General features: G+C 37.9%; 3 protein-coding genes across 3 annotated transcripts; all 3 read right to left on the reverse strand.

Moving 5' to 3' along the window:
* Positions 1-1,556: 1,556 nt before the first annotated feature.
* Positions 1,557-2,428, reverse strand: EJ05DRAFT_487331 (uncharacterized protein; the record flags this gene model as incomplete). Its single annotated transcript, XM_033745607.1, has 3 exons — positions 1,557-1,738; positions 1,781-1,864; positions 1,918-2,428. The coding sequence occupies 3 exons, from the start codon at positions 2,426-2,428 to the stop codon at positions 1,557-1,559; spliced, it is 777 nt and encodes a 258-aa protein (XP_033598876.1).
* A 534-nt stretch (positions 2,429-2,962) lies between these two features.
* EJ05DRAFT_517848 (uncharacterized protein) lies at positions 2,963-4,979 on the reverse strand (the record flags this gene model as incomplete). The annotated part of the gene is made up of 4 exons (XM_033748686.1): positions 2,963-3,002; positions 3,401-3,772; positions 3,825-4,861; positions 4,953-4,979. The coding sequence occupies 4 exons, from the start codon at positions 4,977-4,979 to the stop codon at positions 2,963-2,965; spliced, it is 1,476 nt and encodes a 491-aa protein (XP_033598877.1).
* A 435-nt stretch (positions 4,980-5,414) lies between these two features.
* Positions 5,415-7,637, reverse strand: EJ05DRAFT_512093 (soluble quino protein glucose dehydrogenase). Its single transcript, XM_033748302.1, has 5 exons — positions 7,406-7,637; positions 6,909-7,346; positions 6,469-6,855; positions 6,053-6,411; positions 5,415-6,005 (listed from the first exon to the last, which is right to left on the reverse strand). The coding sequence occupies exons 2-5, from the start codon at positions 7,209-7,211 to the stop codon at positions 5,756-5,758; spliced, it is 1,299 nt and encodes a 432-aa protein (XP_033598878.1). The 5' UTR covers positions 7,212-7,346; positions 7,406-7,637; the 3' UTR covers positions 5,415-5,755.
* Between the last annotated feature and the right edge of the window lie 13,405 nt (positions 7,638-21,042).

Raw genomic sequence — 21,042 nt, forward strand, 5'->3', positions numbered from 1 at the left:
TGTGATGGCAGAGTTTTATAAACATCCAGGGTAGTGGGGGCTGGATGCCGGGTACTTGTGCGTGGCGGGTAGGGTGATTGGAAGAGTAGGTCTGTGCTATGTGAGCCAGTGTCGGTCTTGCTGGATATGAAAGTTTTGTGAAAGAGAAGCTATCTGCCGGGTTTGTTGAGCGGCGACTTGATACCAGACTTTCTTTGACTGTGTACTGTCTACTGCGTATATAGGGTTGGTCTTCTGAGCGTATTCCACACTCTCTCTGGGACAAAAAGGTCGCCTCCATCAAAGTATACAAACCCGTGGCAGGAAATGCGGATTAACACTCGACCAACTTTAACCAGATGCGGTGTGCTTGAATTGTGCCACGCAGGACACTACGTGTTCATTCAGTGCTGGAATCAAGGAATGTGGACCATGCTGGTATGTTCTGCGCTGCTGATGATTTTCATTGGTGTTTCATTTAGATAGTGCCACACATTGTTGCTCGACGTTACTAATGATGATGATTGCTTTTTCGCGCATGTGATTTGTTAAATTCTTCTGTCATATCTAACAGAGGTTGTTTCCCTCGGTGTGCCCTTGCGTAAGACTTCATGGCTAGATATTGTGCTTCTGCTTAGGTTGAGGTCTGAGGGTGTGGTATGTGACTCACACATGTGTACAGTTTCTGGTCAGGATTAAGATTATCTTATAGGGGTGTGTTTGGGAGGATCCTGGTAGAGCTATGAAATCATTTAAGATGGCGCGCATTACTGTCCTTTATTATATGAGTGATTTTCAGACTAAAGACAGAGTCCTTCATAAGAGCAGGTTTGCAGGTTGATACCCCTCCTGGTATCATCAGTGTACCAGTTCAGACACTTTTCGAACCATAGATGAGATGTTTATGATGGGCGCTAAGACTTATACACAGACACAGGCACAGTTGCGAGGGCTTTATTGGGATATCAAGCCACATATGATAGAACGTGACTATGTTGATTATATGTAGAAATCATTGATCACATACGCATGTCTGTCGAGGTGACTCGTGTTGCTGCATCTTCAATACCAAGCAGCAGATACAGACCCAGATATACTGAGTCGCATTAGCAATGTGATAGCTTGCAATACCGCTGTGTCGCGGATATGCCACTACGTGGTACACAATATACCTAATGTCTTCTGGCTTGATGGACTATGTGATTAATTCACTAGACTGCATGTCAAGCAGCTCAATTGCTAAAAGTCGTTCTCGTCGTCTTACTTAGGGGACCGTAATATTTCATTATATCGAATAAAGACAAACGGCGGGTATAATTCATCTATATTCTTAGGGGATCATACTCTTTCGAGGACGTGAATACATGATGTCGAAGTAGAATTCAGCCCTAGCTCTTCTACCGGCAGGTATAGACCACTATGGATGTGGGCTGATGGAATTTGTGCAGTCCTACTGGACCCGAGAGATAGTTGGGTGTACTATTTCTTATATGTATGGGGTAAAAGTTTAGATTCTAGTAACCAAAACGAGCTAAGATGTAATATATAGAATGCTTCTTCTCTATTGTATCGTGTCTTCATTCTTCTTCATATGGCGGGGGCTCTGCATCCCAAGATTCCCCTTGTACAGGATTTTCTTGGGTTTTAATAAGAACACCGTGTCGAACATATCCATCATTGCCCCGATCATCAAGCATTATCCCGAATTCTCTTGTCATCACAAGCATGGCAAGGTATACTATATATCCTTCGTTAATGCCTATTTAGAGTTATAGAAATAAGATAAGTATTTATTACTAACCATAGTTTTGTACATTTCTTAATGCAAAGGTTGTTTCCAACTGTACACATTGGGACCATGTAAGGTCTTGGGAATCTCGAAACACTAATATATATATTAGTATAGGTATAACCCTACTTTAGGTATATCGGACGTACTATAGAACCCCGACGTAAGTAGAAGTTGATAGAGTATTGTTAGACTCATAATAGTATTTGGTCCTAGGCTTGAAGGATTTGAAAGCGCATGATCTAAATACTCTCCATCGTAAAAATCGAGTAAAGTCGATTTAGGGAGGTTAGAGAGCCTGTCGCAGATAGTGATGGTGTAATGCCTCTGATCCCGACTCCTGTATGTGATAGCGCGCATTTCACTTGACTCCTCCGGGTATACATGTCTACACTTCGGTTCTTCCGTCTCCATGAACAGGTACTCTTTATAGTACTGATTCCCGTAGGTGTACTGACTCGTGTAGGTGAACATGGGAGTCTCATCTTTCCATCTGCTTGTATTTGGTCTTCCGTCCATTCTTGGTGGATAATCAGGCACTAATTTCCAGCGCATATCGCGGTCGCAGTAGATACGGGTTATCGGTGGCTCTAGAGGTGGTGGCCCGGAGTCATCAGGTTGCTCGATTGCGATGTCTTTCATCTCTCCTAAGCGACGCATTATCTTTAACACATGCTGAAAGGTGCCCTCCGTTGGGTCCGTGATTTTAAAAAGATGAAACATAAGCTTTCTAATATTTTCATCGTTCTGGAATACCTTCATATGAGACCAAGTTAGCTGTGCTATGTATATTGCTTCCTCAACGGCCGTTTGGACACCTGGCGTGTTGTGGGCAAGACATGAGGAATCAAGATAATAATATGGTAGAGCTGTAACTAAAGGTAGATGAAGAAGATAAGTAAAGAGAGTAAATAGTACTATAGAAACCATCGTGTAGTACAATGAATGTTGCGAAGAGATTTGGAGAAATCATTAATAGTTTATATTATAGTAAAAATTCAAATATTATAATTATATTCAGAGACACGAGTGAGCGATTTTTCTATCTCTCTAGACCAGTAAGACTTAGAAGTAGACATTCTGAGTTATAGCATGTCCTATAAATAGTAGTCTGAATATAAGCCTCCGCGTTTCATTTTTTAGTGTATATTCTAGGAATATCCCTGTAGATGAGTCTTCGCTGGATCGCACGCGTCACGGGTAAGTACCACTAATAGCTAAGCTTTGGATTCCACTATAAGAATCGGCATATATAGTCACGTCTAGATTAGAGGGATATATGATATTCTAGTTACACTATTGACCAGGGTCTACTTATACCGTTCTAGACATCAACTCCGGTGTATACCACAAGAGCCTGGAAGAGCGCACGGGCGCAAAATTCATACTGAATGGCGGGTATTGTGACACCGTATTTACTCTGCCAAGCTTATGATGTTCTCTTATCGGCACTCGTTCAATTTATAATCACACATGCGATCACTTCGTCAATGAGATGAGTAGACAATAATTCCTGAATCATTTCCGTCATCGGACCATCCTTATGTATAAGAGCAATCGAGGTTATCTACAGTGGTTCAATGTCGTCTCGTCCTGATGTGTCCGATCCAATCACTCTGCAAGGTCCGATACATCCACTGTGCAAATCTGACGGCTGGCTCATCGATGAACTTTGTTCCCAGCTCCGCAGCCCACAGAGTTGACGGCAATAGTATGACTTGGCACGCCAGGAAGTTGATCTCCAACCCCAGAGGCCCTGCGTTTGACAGTGGATATCGGTTGTACCAGCCTGGAAATTCGACATCATCTTGCCCGGCCTTGCCAAAACCCGTCGCGACATAAAGGCGCATGGCGATCGTCGTCAAGATGGCACCGTGTAGGAGATAGAGGGCATACGATATTCGACCAAGATACTGGCAGAAGTTTGATTCGAAGAACGATTTGAGGACGCTTATGCGCGGAATGCACATCACGATTAACGTCGATGCGAAAAAGAGCGGCCACCTATTCTCATCAGTGTCACCCATTCACAAGCAGATAACATACTTAGACTCACCACTTTGCATCGCTCATCGCTGCTGGCCTGGTGTCAATAACCCAGCTCCACCCGGGACTCTTATTCCAGTAGAACATGTCAAAGGAGTTGCTCGGCGCGCCTGCAAGCAACAACCCAAGCACAAACAATGTGCAAAACAACTTCTTCTTGTGTTTTCCCAATTTCCTAAACATCGGTGGCAAGTCGTCCGCCGCAGCATGCAGATCCATCTCTGCCAACGCCATACCCGCGACAAAATACGCATTGCTCCACCCATCTACCATCCACAGAAAGTAGCATATCATTGCCGCATATACGCACCAACGACTCGAGCGCGTAAAGTTGCTCGTACTTAGCGCGAGGATATACACCACTATAGACCCCTTAAGCTCAATCGGAATGCTCCACGTATGCATATTGTACGTGAGCCACGGCGGATCCGCAGTGCGCCATAGATAACTCCACTGTCTAAAGTCCGTCCAGAAGTCCCTGACTTGACCCCAATACGAGTCCACGTTCTTCGCCATGACACCCTTGACGCCCGTGACATGGAGGCCAGTGAAATAGACCACCGTCGTGCCCACAATCGGCAGATAGAGTCGCAGCCAGCGCCGAAACAACGCACTAGCCAGATTGTCGCCCAGACGCTCTTTTTCACCGCTGAGAATATATGTAAGCGGCTTCTGTGTCAACACGTACCCCGAAATCACATAGAAGCACGCCACTGCAACATGCCCACCACAGAAGAGGATTCTGACGATGGGTAGAATCGCGAAGTAGTGATTGTCGTCGTACCCCCACGCATTTTCGAATACGGCAGCTAGATTCTTGACACTGTCGTCGTGGTGCGCCCATAGCTCATGGTGCTGGATATAGACGAGCAAGGCGGCGAAGCCGCGCAGACCGTCGAGGTATGCGGTTGGGCGCAGGGTGGAAGGGCGATAGAGGTGTGAGGACAGGAAAGAGGGTCTGGCAGCGCGGAGAATGGATGATAGTCCTGTGACAATCCGGAGTGTGATGCTGGCCGAAGAGGGCGCGTTGCTGTGGAAGATGGACTCCTGAGAGAGAGGGTTATGTTTTTCTTCATCGTCCATGGCGCGAAAGCTTGTTAGGGGAAAAGGACTGAGGATCCAAGTCTCTCATACAGACGAGCATGTAGCCAGGGTGGCATTGCATTTTTGATTTCCGATCGAAGTTTAAGCCCTGGTATGAGGCCGAGGAAAGAAGATTAGCACTATTGAGACTAATACGGTCCGGCTATGATGAACACGGATCTGGCCCTTGCCATCCTGGTATCAAACACAGGGATACCAACTCTGCTAGATATATAGTGTGGGGAACCATATGGGGTAGTCAGTCTGAACAAAGTTAGTGTGCGGGTAACCTGAGGGTGTGGAGAATCGAGACCTGCAGCTATAGACTTGACGCTACTGGGGTAGCCAGTGAGAAGTATGTTTGGCGTCTTAGTGTGCTCAGTTGGACGCCACGATGTCTCACATGCAACGCGCGATCCGCGTCGTGTGCACGCCCTGTAGATCACTGAGGTGCATGTGCTTCGGAGTCGATCATGGGAAATATCCAATTCTCTACGTGATGCACAAATTCACATAGGCTTAATTCATATGAGAAAGTCATACCGATCTCGGGTGGTCTGCAGGCTGTATTTGTGCGATGATTCACCAGAGTAAAGAACCTACTATTGGGTCTGGAGGCCAAGTAGTCAATAGACGTCTCACTACCCATGTGGTCCTTCTCCAGCCTGCCCAGCTAGCTCTCTCCCCAGCATCCCATGGGGTCATATCTCATATCTCAAGATGTATTTTGGCCAATGTAAAACGTTCCAGCAGCGCACGCAGACTGCATTTGATCCACCAGGCACATGTTTTGCTACACTCTTCTGTTAACCTCTTTGCATAAGTCACTCCTTCCTGCTGTCCTTGCAATTCCGGCCATCAATGTCCTGTCCGACGGCGTTGAAAGCCAATGATGAATATCTCACCAGTTGCATCGCTCGACATAAACAGTCGTCCAAGCGTCGTCCAAGCGAGCCCAGTGGGCCGAAAGCAATTGTCTGGGCACTTGCTGTTATCTTTGTTGGTCATGATCTTGACTTCTGCGGTAGTGCTCATGGACTCTGCGCGAGGCTGCCCATGGTGAAAATCAACGGAGCTGAGACGGTAGCCATCAGGATCATCACGGTTCCTATCAGTAATCAACACAGGCATGTAGATAACAGCAACGGCACCTACCAGCTACCGTGAAACGTGATGTATGCTACTCGACCGAGGATTCCAAATTTGATGTCGAGTGGCGCTGTGTGCGGAGTGAATGATAGTCGTGGGGGTAGATGCTGTGTTCGACACATCTCATCCGTCAGGGTGCTGTTTGGTGTGCCTCGTACGAACTGTTGCCCCGTTTGGATGTTCGGAATGCTGCTTAGATTTGTGGTATCCCATGCGGTGACACAGAGAGGATATCCAAAACTTGCGCCGTGCTCGACGCCTTTTCTAGAAAGGTCTCCGTGAAAGTTTAGCTCCTCTGCGGGATTCGTGTTGTGCATGTCGACGTTGTCTCTGGTGAGCTCGTCGGATGAGTTTTCCACGGACCACTGTACTGTACTCAGCTAATGCTATGCTTATTGGTTAATTTGGTCACATGGACTTACGATATTACCGGTAGTGGGATCCTCACCGACACCGACGCTGTTTCGCAAGCCATATCCTAAGACTTCGGCAGTGTTGTACTCGATTGGATGCTTGGCGACTTCGGTGACATTGAAAATCCTGATTTGAGCGCGACCCGAAGCGATATCAGCTGAACCATCATCAATGTTATTGACGGAGCCTCGTGACACGAGTAATAGCTCCGGATGTTTCTTCAACAGTAGCAAAGTACGTGTTTGGTGAGTACCCTCTTGAGTCATTCCAGTAATCAAGGTCTTGCGGGTTCCGACTGTGACTTTTTTTGCGTCGTAAGGGTAGCTGAAGACACTGTCTTTGTTTGAAACGTATAGTGTTTTGCCATCAGATGAAAGAGCGATACCATGGTTGAGCTGTGGCCCAGTGAATCAGAAGGCATTGATACAACGAGAACGATATGTCTTACCGTTGGGTCCGGAATCAGCTGCTTGTTGCCTTGCACGCAGACATCGGTATCCAGGTGGTCTGCGAGCTTTACATGCCTAATTCCACCAACGACATCGTCTCTCTCTGAAAATATGAGATTTCCCTCAGTGTCCACCACCATGTGTCGCGGTGATTTGAGGCCATTCACGACAACGCGCGACTCGTACCCGGGGCTCATCACCACAGGAAATTTCGGATGAATAATATCGCATGTGGCGCCGTAAGCCTGTTGTGTGAGGCTTGCGATTGCGAAAGCATATCCGAAGCTTAATGTACTCCACATGATGCCTTTGGATGTAGAGCAGAATGATATGCTCTGTTACAGTGTGGAAGATGCCCGTGAGCTGAACAACACTTGAAATATTTGTGCGGCTTGAATTACCGGGCATCTATCAGCCCTGGAGAATGAGAAAGAAGCCTAATGCCAAGTTTAGTCTCATGGCGGACAACAAAGAGATATAAGACATTGCGACCCACCAGATGTTGTGCTAAGCCATGAACAGGCGCCATGAACAGGCGCCATGAACAGGCACCATGAACAGGCACCATGAACCCTTGCTTTGTTCGATGCGTAGATGTTACGATCAAACGACGATTGGGCGAGTTTCTGAGGAGATCAAGAATGCCAACTGCTGGTTGCCCATGATGTTTGATGTTCCGGTTATTATAAGTAGAAAGTAGACGTGATTGAGGTCATTGAATGTATTCTATAATTATGTATATAGCTAAGTTCTAGGGACAGAGTCGAAGCTATTTAACCGTTTAGACACTAGTCCCATTTAGGAAATAGTATCCCTTACTTAAAGTGCCTTCCGATAATACTCCCCTATACTAAGTATATATATATACTTAGTAATAATTAAATAAAGAAAAGCTTAAAAGAGTAATAGTAAGAGATAGTACTAAGAAGAATAAAGGAGAGATATAACTGCGAGAGAAACGACTCTACTATAAACTAATTATCGTCTTTATTTAATCTAGTAGTAGTAAGGGTAGTCCTTTTATTCCTATATTAGTAACATTATTATAACTTATAATATACTATATAGATATAACTCTATTAGTAAATAATTTACGGACTACGTAATAATATATAGCTATATATTTAGACTATACCGTGATTTATTAGTTTTAGATAAGTACTATAGTAGCTTAATTATCTATAAGAAGATAAGGAACTAGAATATTATAACTTATAAAGATCTCTTTTATACCTAGTAGGGCCCACTATAAGTAACTTATAGCCTTTAAATAGGCTATATACTCTACTTCGTATATCGACTTAGTAATATATAATTACCTCTTACTATTCTAGGTAACTAAGCTTCTATTTAATTAAAGGATATATATGGAGATAGACTTAGCGGTATTAGAATCTAAACTCTAAGAAGTATCTAAGAACATATTAATTTCTATTACGCCTTTAGATTTCTTTAGTATAAGGTATTAGTTAATAGTATACTTAATATATTATAATATACTAAAGGCTATTTAAGTATATTACTCCGACGGATTCGTATTAAAAGTAGTATATATTCCGACTATAAAGGTAAGATCTAGACGCGTACTAGTAACGAGATAATTAAGTAACCTAATTAGTTATATATATATAAGCTAGCGTTCTTAATTAATGATTTCTTCTAATCTTATTAGAAAGGTATTTATATCGACTAGAGTCTTTCTACTATTATAATCTATTATACTAAACCTTTTTAGAATACGTTAAGAGTAAGCCTTTTAAGAAAGCTTAATTTAGCTTTCTCGAGATTAATTAATCTTAATACCTAATATTAAGCGCGCTTCTCTAAGATCTTTATATTTTATACGTTCTATAACCTATTACTTAAAGTATTAAATATAAGGTTTCTCCTCTATAAGTAGTAGGTTATTAATATAGATAGTAATAATAATATATCTAATAAAGACATATAGATTAAACTACGACTATTAGAATTTAAGAGATTAAAGGAGGTTACGTAAGGTATAAAACCATTTCTAACTAGATTATTTTAATCTATAAATTACCTTTTAGAGCTTAAGAATCTTACCTAGTTTTTTAAAGCCTAGCGGGTATCGTATATAGATATTTTCGGATAGACTACTATTTAGATAGATAGTATTAAAATCGATCTAGTAAATATACTTATCGAATTATATAGCCTATTAGAGTATAATACGAAGAGAATTATATTTAATAATAGGTGTAAAAGTTTTATTATAATTAAGACCGTATTTCTACGTGAAGCCCTATATAACGAGACATGCCTTATAAACTTTAGTATTATCCGTAGTAGTCTTAATATTAAACACCTATCTAGAGCTAACTATTATAGGGACATTCGTAGTAAGTAGAGCTTCCTACTATAATTAATTAATCTTATAACTTCTTAGCTCCTTTTTAATAGCTATTTACTACTAATACTAATTAGAAGAATTCCTAGCCTCTTTTAGGTTTAAAGGAACGTCTATATTTAAGGTAGTATTAACTAATAGAGTATAGATTATTTCCTTCTCTTCCGTATCTACTAAATTTATAGAGTTATTAAAATAAATTATACGCTTACGTTTCCTCCTAAAATAAGATATATTAGAAGGTAATCTTAATAGATATAGACTTTCGTGTAGTAGGTTATAGCTAGAGAAAGATTTAAATTTTAGTTAATTTACCCTAGGTGTAGTAGAAGGCGTCCTACTATAAGAAAGGGTAGATAATCTCCGTTAGGGTATCTTAGTAAGACTCGTCGTATCTTCTATATAGGGCTAGAGGTCCTATATATTTTAGATTACGACTAGTATATCGCGAGATACTTCTCTATTATCCGACTCTTCTTCGGAGCTATCTCTTTCTATAATAATTAAGGAAAGAGATTACTACGGAAGTAGTCTCGGATTAAAGGGTACGAAAGTAATATCTTATAACTCGATAATAACCTTATGGTTAGGAATATAGTACTTATAGATTTTATCTAATTTACTATAGCTAACTAGAATACCTTTCTCTAATCTATAGAGGAGCTTACTACCTAGCTTTCGTGCTTCTTTCGGAATATATATATAGTAGATAACTCTAAATAGATATAAGTTTTAGATAGAAGGCTTCTTACCAAAGAGAGTATAATATAGTATATCGACTATTAGGAGAGAGGCATATAGCACGATATTCTTAATAAACGTTATTATATAAATTACTTTAGCCTAGAATTTTAACTTAGTATTAGAAGAGAGAATGGATCTTACTAATATTTAAACTATACGGTTAAACCTTTCGACTATACCGTTCGACTCGTAAGAGTAGATAGGAGAGGTAATATATATAGTGCCCGTTTTACGAAAGAAGTCTTAAAGACTTTTAGTAATATATTTACCGCCTTAGTTAGATACGAATTCTTTAATATCTATATCGAACTACTTCTTAATATATATAAAGAATTATATAATAACTTTAGGAGCTTCGGACTTATACTTTATAAAATAGACCCATGTAAAATAAGTTAATTCTTTAATAAAGGAGATATAGTACTATAACCTATTTAGAGACTTATATGGTATTTTACTAGAGAGGTCGCTATAAACTCTACTAAACCATATCTTACATTACCTATTCGAGCTTAAAGGCTTCTTATACGTGGATTTAGATATACTATAACTCTTATAGTAGAAGTTACTTAGCCGCTTAGGGATTATATTAAAATCTTTATAAAGTCTTTTAGAATTTATAACGTAATAATAACCTATAGTATAATAGAATTCTTTATATAATGCAAAGTATACTATAGTATATAATAGAAGCGGAGAAGATATATGGCGTAGGTAAATCTTCATAAGACCCTTATAGAATTTTACCTATATTACTTTAGATCTATAGTAGTCGTATAAGAAGAGGTTATTCCCTTTTACTCTTAAACTATACCCTTAATTCCTAATATATAACTAGGAGAAAAGGCGTATAGAATTTAGTTACTTACTAAAGAGGATATTAGTAAGTTTAACCTTTTTCATAGAACCGTCTAAGAGAATATAATCTAGGAAAACTATTCTAATACCATTAATAGGAATCTTCTAATAATTTATAATTAATATATTACTAGAGGTACGCGGTTCTAGTAAGGTAAAGTCATCTATATAACCCGATATATATCGTGATACACCTAAATTAAAGATCTAGTTATATATATCTACGGTTATATTAGAATTTGTAAGGAGTCTAATAGCTTTAATACCTAGGTCTAAAAATATTACTAAAATAAGAGGCTAACTTACTACTCGAGATCGCTTACCGTTTATATTAGCTATAGTCGTAAAGAAACTAACGACGTTATTATTAGAGTTAGATTTAGAATCTAAAATTTTAATAACTTTAGCCTTATTAGCCTTTTATTACTTACTTAAGGAGTCCTTTTTAGAGGAAGACTTAGAAGACTTCTTATCTAACTTATTATCTTCTTTAGAGGCTTTAAGTTTACGATAGTCTTAATACTTATAACCTTTAGAAGAAAAGCCGCGTTTCTTATACTATATATATTTAGTATTAGAGGTAGAGGTGGAGGTAGAGGCGGAGTTAGACTTCTTTAACTTAGAAGGTATAAGAATTATAGACGTAGGATAGTAGTCTAACAGGTCATAGAAGAATTCGGGAATATATTTAAAAGGGTAGTCTACTCTTCTAACGAGGTTAATTCCTAAAGAGTAGGAATTAAGTGTATACGGCCTACTTATATAGTGGTCTTGTAAGGAGGCGGGCTCCACGCACTAACTAACTATACTAAAGGACCGAATCTTAAAGCTACTGCTTCAAGGGTGGAGTACACTGCTTATATACGACTACTGCACACATGTATAATCAACTGGCAGGCACGTGCCTAACAGGTCTCGCTTATTCTAGCTAGCTTAACCTAGGTCCACCTATTACAGACTATACTAGACCATAGTAGTCTAGTTAAGTCTATCCTAGTATTAGCCCTAATAATATCCTTCTTCTTTTTATGCTTCGCCCTAAAGTACTTAGCTATATATAAATCCATAATTCTATAAGCATTATATTTATACGCGTATCTAATTAAATCCATATAATATTATCAATAGTCTTTATATTAGTAAACTTAAGCTCTAGTTTACTTTTATTTATATACGCGCTTATCCCTTACTTTATAGCTACTACCTTAGAGATAGCTCCGCGGGTTATATAACCGCTATATTAACTAAGCTTATATTTAGTTCTCTTATTCTAAATTTTCTTCTCTAGTATATCTACCTTACTCTTAAGGTAAGTTATTAATTTATATACTATCTCCTTTAGTTTAGATCCGTTTAGGTCTAGAGTAGTCTATTTTTATTAGAGCTGGTCCTATATAATCTATTTATGTTATTATAGTTACTAATTTAGCTTCTTTAATCGCCTTTAAGACTAAACGAGTATTCTACTCTTAGATCTCTAGCTAACGTATATATATAGATATCTAATACTAGTCCTATTCCTAAGCCTACCTCCTCCTCTTATAAGACTTACTCTAAAGAGATTACCTCTACCCCGGCTATACCGGCTAAAAAATCTACTTATTATAGTAGTATAAAGGCGCGCTCTAAGTTAGAGAAGAAGGTAGCTAAGGCTACTACTACTATTACTACTAACGTAGCCACTAGTCGCTCTAATCTAGGTAATCCTAGTACTAGTATTGCGGAAGAGGTGGCTATAAAGCCTATCTATACCTACTCGCGCCGCCTATCTACTCTACCTCCTTTAGAGGATAAAGAAGATCTTATTATAGATAATAATTAAGAGTTCACGCCTTTACCGCCTCGCTCTAAATACTATTTCTCTTTTCGGTCTAATATAGACCGACTTAGTTACTCTAGGTTCTTTTAGGACCTTAATATTTACTCTAAACCCAGCCCTAGTAATAATAAGGCCTAGGTCGCCGAAGATACTAAACGTAGTCGTGGTTTACTATTAGGACTTAGCCTTAGGCAGGACCTAACCTACACGTACCTTAGCTAACAGGGTTAGGAGGTGACGTGAAGGGCGGTAAATAGTCACGTACTAGATAGATCGGCGTCCCTTTATATATATACTCTCGGATTCCTACTAAAAGGGTTCGGTAGTAATTCGTTCTATAATAGAATACACCCTATTATTCTATCTAACTACACTACTATCTAATAACCCTATTCTTATATTCGAATTACTCCCTATATAGTACTATAGTTAAGATAGTCTAACTAGAACCGAGAAGGTCGACACGATCTACTATAGGGATAAGTAATACTACATTAAATAATAGGGATCCTCTATAATCGGTATTAATCCCGGCCGTTTCTAACTAAGAAGTAGAAATGTTAGACCGAATTACGGAGCTTTCAGACGAAGAAATAGTAGATACGCCGAGTAACTTCTAATAATATAAAGCCGGATAACGAGTCGTGGCGGAGCCACGTAAGGTGTTATAATAAACCATCGCCGAACTTTAGGAATCCGTCGCGAATTAGGCTCGAGAGATTTAAACCCTTAAAGAATAGGTAGAACGCGCGAAACTCCTCGTAAAGAGACGAGAACTTAAGGAGTCTCTTAAAGAACTACGCTAAACGATAGTAGGTGGACGACTTCCTATACTAATTTAGGCGGAATTAGTTTACCTACCATTAGAGTTACGATAATCCACCGTATACCCGGCCGCTTCGTTACCGATTTACTCTACTTCTTCTCTAGGTATACCGAAACCTAAAGACCCGACTATATTTATAGGGAAGAACTAAAAGGAGTGGAAAGACTAGAAGAGAGACTACGAAAAGTACTTCCTCGATAACCCTCTACTCTTTTCTATTAAAGTATAATATATTTCGTTCGGAGAACGATACCTAGACTTATAATCCCGCGATTAATAGGATAGATAGAAGGAAGTATAGCTACTATCTACGATAACCTAGGAACATTTAGCTATATTTATACTAAACACCCTCGGAATGGATAGAGAACATAAAAGAAAGGCACTATCTAAGTTAAGAAGCGTGGTATAACGACCGAACTAGACACCTACTTAACTACTATAATACCTCTAAAACCTATAGGATAATATCCCTACGCTATAGGAAAATATTCATATATTCTAGTTTCGCGAAGTACTACTTCCGTTAATCCGCGAAAGACTAGAAATAGTATTATTAAGTTTTAACTATCTACACGAATTAGAGGAGAAAGCTAATAAACACTACCGCATCCTTAAGAAATGCGGCTCTCTAGGTAAAACCGACGAACCCTATACGGGTTAGAAACGAGGTCGATTAAATACGTTTAATTAAGAGTAACCTTACCGCGATTAGCGCTAGAAGAGCGTAAATCGGGGTAGAAACGCGTTAAGAGGACACTAAAATAATCGAGGCGGTGCTTCTTAACGCGGAAAAGGATAAGGTATAGGCTTAAATATAACGCCTATCGTAAAATAGTAGGATTATAGCGTACTTCGTTACTATAAGTATAAAGAAATAGGATATATTTCGCCTAACTATAAGAATCTAAAAAAAGAATAGGCTAGTACACGAGACCTAACCGTATCCTTAGCTAAATTATATATACTTAGGAGGAGCCGTAGCGCCTTCCGGCGAGTAAAGACCTAATATTACTAAAAGTATCGTTACCTATAGTAAATAGTAATAAAACTATATAGGCCCTTATAGACACTAGTATAGAAGATAACTATATTTTATCGATTCTCGTAAAGGAGTATAGATTATTATACGATCTCGGTAAAGTTAGCCGAACTATTATAGTTAATAGATATAAAGTTAGAACTTTAGGTAAAGCTATAACGAATTACGAAGTTCATGACTCGAAGATAATAAAATAGTAGATATCTAATAAATTCATCGTGGCTAATATTAGCTAATAGAATATGATTCTAGGGATGCCTTAGCTTAGACGCCTAAACTCCATCCTTAATTTTTAGAAGGAGACATTAACGTTCCGATAATACCATGGTAAATTATACTAGTAGGTCGTAACTATTAGTAAGGAGGCATGGAACCTCGCTATACGGACCCGATCGTCGCTAATCTATCTTACGTCCTTATTAATCATTAATAAAGATAAGGACGATAGTAATAATTAGGGCGAAGACACGCTACCTAACGTATATTCGTAGTATACGGATGTGTTTTCGGTAGGAGATGCGTTACTTCTCCCTAATCACGGGCTGTATAAGCTAAAGATCGAGCTCGAAGAGGGAGTAGACGTCCCTTATAGCCTACTTTACCTACTTTTAAGACTAGAACTCGAAGTTCTTTATAAATATATTAAAGAATACCTTAAAAGAGGCTAGATACGTCGTAGTATGTTATTAGCTAGCGTACCTATTCTCTTTGTAAAGAAGAAAGACGGAAGTTTACGTCTATACGTTAACTATTAGGTACTAAATACGGTAACTAAGAAGAATCGTTACCTATTACCGCTAGTTAGTGAATCTTTAGACTAATTAACGAAGGTAAAGTACTTTACGAAGCTAGATTTATAAGATATATATTACCGGCTTCGAATTCGTCGCGGAGATGAGTGGAAAACCGCATTTCGGACTAGATATAGTTATTTTAAGTATACTATTATGCCATTCGGGCTAATAAATGCGCTAGGAGCGTTTTAAGGATATATTAATACTATACTCGTAGGATTACTTAACGTAATTTACGTAGTTTATCTTAATAATATACTAATTTACTCCGATAGCATGTAGGATTATAAAGAACACGTGAAATCGGTACTAAATCGTCTAAGGTAGTATAAACTCTACGTAAAATTATCTAAATGCGAGTTTCACTAATAAGAAGTTAGGTTTCTCGGCTTTATTATAACACATAGCGGCCTAAAAATGGAGCCGGAGCGTGTAAAGACCATCATGGAATAGCTAGAATCTACTACTATACGTTAAATTAGAACATTCATAGGTTTCGTGAACTATTATCGTAAATTCATTATAGGCTTCTTATAAATTACGGCGCCGCTTAATAAACTCATAGAGAATGGCGGTAAAATCTCTATAGGTAGGCGAGCATAGCGTAAAGCTAAGTCGGTCGAGATATAGTTAACGCTAAAAGCGCGAGATGCGTTCCGATCATTAAAGAATTACTTTATAACTACGCCGATTCTTAGGTATTTTAATCCCGAGAAGTATATTCGGGTCGAAACTAACGCGTTAGGATTTATAATTACTAGAATTATTAGTTAACCGTATAAAGATATAAAAGATAAGGTGTAATAGTACCCGGTCGCTTTCTTTTCCCGTAAAATAGCGGATATAGAGACGCGTTATAACACGCATGACTAGGAACTACTTATAATCGTCAAGAGTTTTAAGTAATAGCGACATTATTTAGAAGGCTCCGTATATTAGATTAAATTATTATCGGATCACGTAAATCTATATTACTTTATATTAACTAAGGTCCTTAATCACCGATAAGTACGTTAGGCTAAGTAGATGTTAATATTTAACTTTAAAATCTTATATAAAGCTAGAAGAGAGAATAAAGCTAATCCTCTATCGCGGTATAAAGATTATAAGAAATCGTTATAGAATGACGTAGATAGTCGGTGTAAGTTAGACTATACTATACTTTAGATACTATAAGACTAGTTATCTAATAGAATACTAGAAGCTAGAATACTTTCGGCGATTCTCCGCGGGAATTAGAGCGGGTATTAAGTAATCTAAATAAACGTCTAAGAAACTAAGAAAACCCTCAAAGACTTAATTAAATCTACCTAGAATTCCGATACATTAGTAAAGAAAGTTATAAGCATGAAAGGAAGCGCTATAGATCCGCCGTGGTTATTAAGGTAGAAACAACGATCGGACACGATCTACTTCTAAGGCCGACTCTACGTGCTAGAAGGCGGCTTATAAATTAATATTTTAAGGGAATAGCACGATTACGCGTTAGTAGGGTACTTTAGCGTTATAAGGACGGTCGATTTAATCCGAAGGACATACGACTAGCTAGGTCTTTATAAATATATAAAAGACTACGTAAAAACGTATAACGTTTACTAGTATACGAAAGTATATAGACACTTGCCATATAGTAAATTAAGGCTATTACCTATGCTAAAGGAGGCATGGAAGGAATTATTAATGGATTTCATTATAGATCTACCCCTAAGTAAGTGTTCTAGATATATTTATAATAGTTTACTTATAGTTCTAGATAGATTTACGAAGATATTATACTACATCCCTATAAGGAAGATAATCTAAGCACCGGATCTTATAGATATACTACTCCGTGACGTAGTCCGGCTCTACGGTATACCGAACGGTATAGTTTCGGATAGAGGTCCATAGATAACGTCTAAATTTTAGAAGGATTTCTACTATACGCTAGGAATCAAGCGGAAACTTAGTACTATATTCTATCTATAAATAGATAGGTAGACGGAGTAGTAGAATTAGATAGTCGAGGCGTGTTTACGCGCATATTATAACTATAAGTAGGATAACTAGGTAAGGTTAGTCTATATTACGGAATTCGTATATAATAATAGCCGACATGCGTTAACCTACGTAAGTCTATTCGAAGTAAACTTCGGTTAGAACCATAATACGTAGTTCTTAGGGACTTAGTTTAAAGTAGAACGACCTAACATTAAAGTAATAGAAATTACTATAGAACTATTCTAAACGTAAAGAAGCGTTATAAAGTTACTATAAGATGCTATAAATTATAGCAAATTATACTATAATAAGGGTAGAAAACCCATGATCTTTAATGTTAGGGATAAAGTTTTACTAAATAGTAAGAATATTCGTAGTATTAGGCTAAAGAAGAAGCTTAACTATACGATGATAGGTCTATATAAGATTACTTATATAATTAATAACCAGGCGTACGAGTTATAACTCCCTCCTACGTTAAAGATATATAATATATTCTATATTACGCTTCTTAAGCCATTTCATGCCTTATTATTACCGGATCGTTCCGAATAGATACTATATAAAGTAGTTACGTAAGAAGGTATAGATATCTATAAAGTTAAGTAGATACTTAGCTAGTAACACGCCGAAGATAGCACGTGGCTATATAAAATTCGTTAGAAAGGATATAATCCTAACGGAGATACTTGGGAACCTATAATAAACATTAGTAAAGTAGCGATATTAGTATATAAGCAGCGATTAGTAAAGGAAGCCGCGGAATCGTAGAGAATTATACCAAAGTACGGTAATTCAATATTTTTTAGTATAGTTTAGCGCCGAGGACGGCCGCCTAAAAGGAAGAAGGTAAAAGAGATATAGATCTTTAAAATATTCTAAGGAATTAAGGAACTTCCTTAGAAAGTTCGAACTTAGAACTTTAAAAAATTTAACTAAAAAAGAGACTTAGAAAAATGATTTACTAAGAGAAATGGACATCGAAAATCGGTGCTAATCGGTATAGATCGGTATAGATTACTAAAGAGATTAAAGAAGTTATTATTAAAGAAAGATAAAATTAAGAAAGCTAAAAGAAAATATAAAGATCTATATAGATCTATATAAACTTACACTAATCTATCTAGAAGAAGTAAGATTACTTTAAAATTAAAACCGAAAAACTAAAAACGCTAGATAAAAGAGATATATTAGTACCGATTAGTATAGATCTAAACTAATTAAGTCGGAGTAGGAGTAGAAGTACTAATTACCGCGATGGTTACATCTAATTTCTTCCGCTAGTTCTTATTTAGCATAGTATAGAGCTTTATAATATAAGTCTCTAGCCTTTCGTTCCGACGCTGTAAATTCTATATAGCGCGCCTTATAGCTATAAACTCCTCTATAGAAACCTATAGAGCGGCGGGACCCGGGATAGAGAGGGACGGACCGGCGCGGGCACGCTAAGAATTATATAAATTAGCGAAAAGATTTAACGATCGGTATAGAACCATATACCTTTAGTATAGAAACTTCTAGATTAGAGCCATCTTCCCTAAATTTATAGCTCTTTAGCATGCGCGAGGAAGGAACCTTAGCCTTTTTACTAGAACCTTTTCTAGGAATTTTAATATCACTAGTATATAGAAAGAGGTCCGAAGTAGTAGAGATTTTAGCACTATTATAGAGATTAATATATATTAGTAAGAATCTATAATAATTTAAGAAAAACGATATTATCTAGTAATCGCGGTAATAATAGCTATAGTAGATTCCGATAAATCCTTATAGATCTTATTAGAATCGTACTCCTAGGCGTAACCCTTACCTTAGGTATATAGCTCGTAGAAAGCCTTCTCTAAGGCGTTGCGATCGGTAGTACTACGCTCCTTATTAGTAGGGGTCACTAGAGGCCTAGTAGTAATCTATACTAATATAAGTAAATCTACGTAAAGTTCTTTAAACTTACTTAAATACCTATAAGTAATAACGCTTCTTAGTTATATAAGTGCCGTATATTATAGATTTAGTACTACCGTGAGTAATATACGACGGAAAGCGATAACCATAATAATATATAGCTAGATTATTAGAGCCCGGCCTAGGTCGGGGTAGATTAATAGCTTTCGATATATCGGTAACGTATACGAGATAGGGATTATTCGAAGGCGCCTATTTCCGCGCCGATTACTTTAGAGCGTCGAGATTTCGGGAAACCATATTATAATTATTATTAATTTATGCGGATTATTATAAATTATATTATTACTAGCTAAGGACGGCACGAAAATTAGTAAATTGCGTAAATCGCACTAAATTATAGTAAATCTATATAAATCTATATCTATAAGGATCGGGTGATATACCTAATAATCTAAAAAACTCTATAAAGAGTTGAGAAGTTTTTTAAAGAAAGGAATATTTCTAAGAAAAGATTTTAATATAGGTAGTACCCGGGCTTACCTAATTATATCACGTAATACGCTAGGCCTAATTAGGTAATCTCACCTATATAAGAAGTTAAGATGGATAAAATCTAGTTTATTAGGAAAACGCTTGTATAAATCTTAGATCGGCGAATATTAGTAAGTATCTAAGACGAAGCGTGGAGAACGACTAAGGTCTTATAAGACTTAGGATAGGGATATAGAGATAGGTAACGATCTAGATCGCTAAGGGTAGCTTCCTAGAGGGAAGGGATAATTATTAGGACTTAGCCTTAGGTAGGACCCGACCTATACGTACCTTAGCTAATAGGGTTAGGAGGTAACGTGAAGGGCGGTAAATAGTTACGTACTAGATAGATTAGCGTCCCTTTATATATATACTCTCGGATTCCTACTAAAAGGGTTCGGTAGTAATTTATTCTATGATAGAATACACCCCATTGTTCTATCTAACTACACTACTATCCAATAACCCTATTCTTATATTTACGCTATAGAAAAACGGCGAACTACGGTTTAATATACTTTAAGTATATTAAGGCTTACGCCACCGGCTCTAAATATCTCTTCCGCTCTAACTCTAGTATTAGCTACTACTCTACTAACTACGACGGGCCTATACACCTAATCTTTAAGCTCCCTACCCGCTACTACCGCTATACCGTTCTTAGTAAAGTTTATCTTTAGATAAGTCTATTAGGCTATTTTAGTCTAGGGTAATCTAAAGTCGTCTATACTAATACGTTTTTAGATTTCTATTTATATATAAGATATATATAACGATCTTTACGTCCGCGAGACTCTCGGTAGTTCTAGCGGTTACCTAGCTTCTATACGTAGGGAGTTTAGGGAGCGCTATAAGCTCTTTCTAGAGGTTATTAAAGTATAAGTTTAGAAACCATTAATTATTATTAACCTTAGCTTATAATTTTTAGTTACCGCGAGATTTCTAGCGCTTAGGCTACCTATTCTAGGGAGTCGGTTTTAGCTACTAAGGCCGTAGAAGAGATTTATACTATTCCTTCCTACCCGCCTTATACTACTAACGGGTCTTATAAGAGATCTTCTAGTTCTCCTTCTAAGTTACCTCGTAAGAGGGTATATATTCTATTCTAGATTATTCTAGACCGCGTTAGCTAACTTTAGGTCTAGTCGCTCCGCTCTAGCGCTTAGTCATCGTCTTACTAGGCTCTAACTAAGCGCGTGGTTACTCTAGAGGATAAGGTCTCTAACCTCCGTCGCTCTATTACTTAGTTAGTTTATTTACTAC

Source organism: Pseudovirgaria hyperparasitica, assembly GCF_010093815.1.
Source record: "Pseudovirgaria hyperparasitica strain CBS 121739 unplaced genomic scaffold EJ05scaffold_11, whole genome shotgun sequence".
NCBI classification, from domain to species: Eukaryota; Fungi; Ascomycota; class Dothideomycetes; order Acrospermales; family Acrospermaceae; genus Pseudovirgaria; species Pseudovirgaria hyperparasitica.

Excerpts from the sequence above, each read along its gene's own strand:
- EJ05DRAFT_512093 (XM_033748302.1), bottom strand. The coding sequence starts at position 7,211 with ATGTGGAGTACATTAAGCTTCGGATATGCTTTCGCAATCGCAAGCCTC. Across the intron at positions 6,412-6,468 it reads ATCCCACTACCGGTAATATC|TGGTCCGTGGAAAACTCATC; the intron begins GTAAGTCCATGT and ends AGTACAGTACAG. Across the intron at positions 6,006-6,052 it reads ATCACGTTTCACGGTAGCTG|GAACCGTGATGATCCTGATG; the intron begins GTAGGTGCCGTT and ends GATTACTGATAG.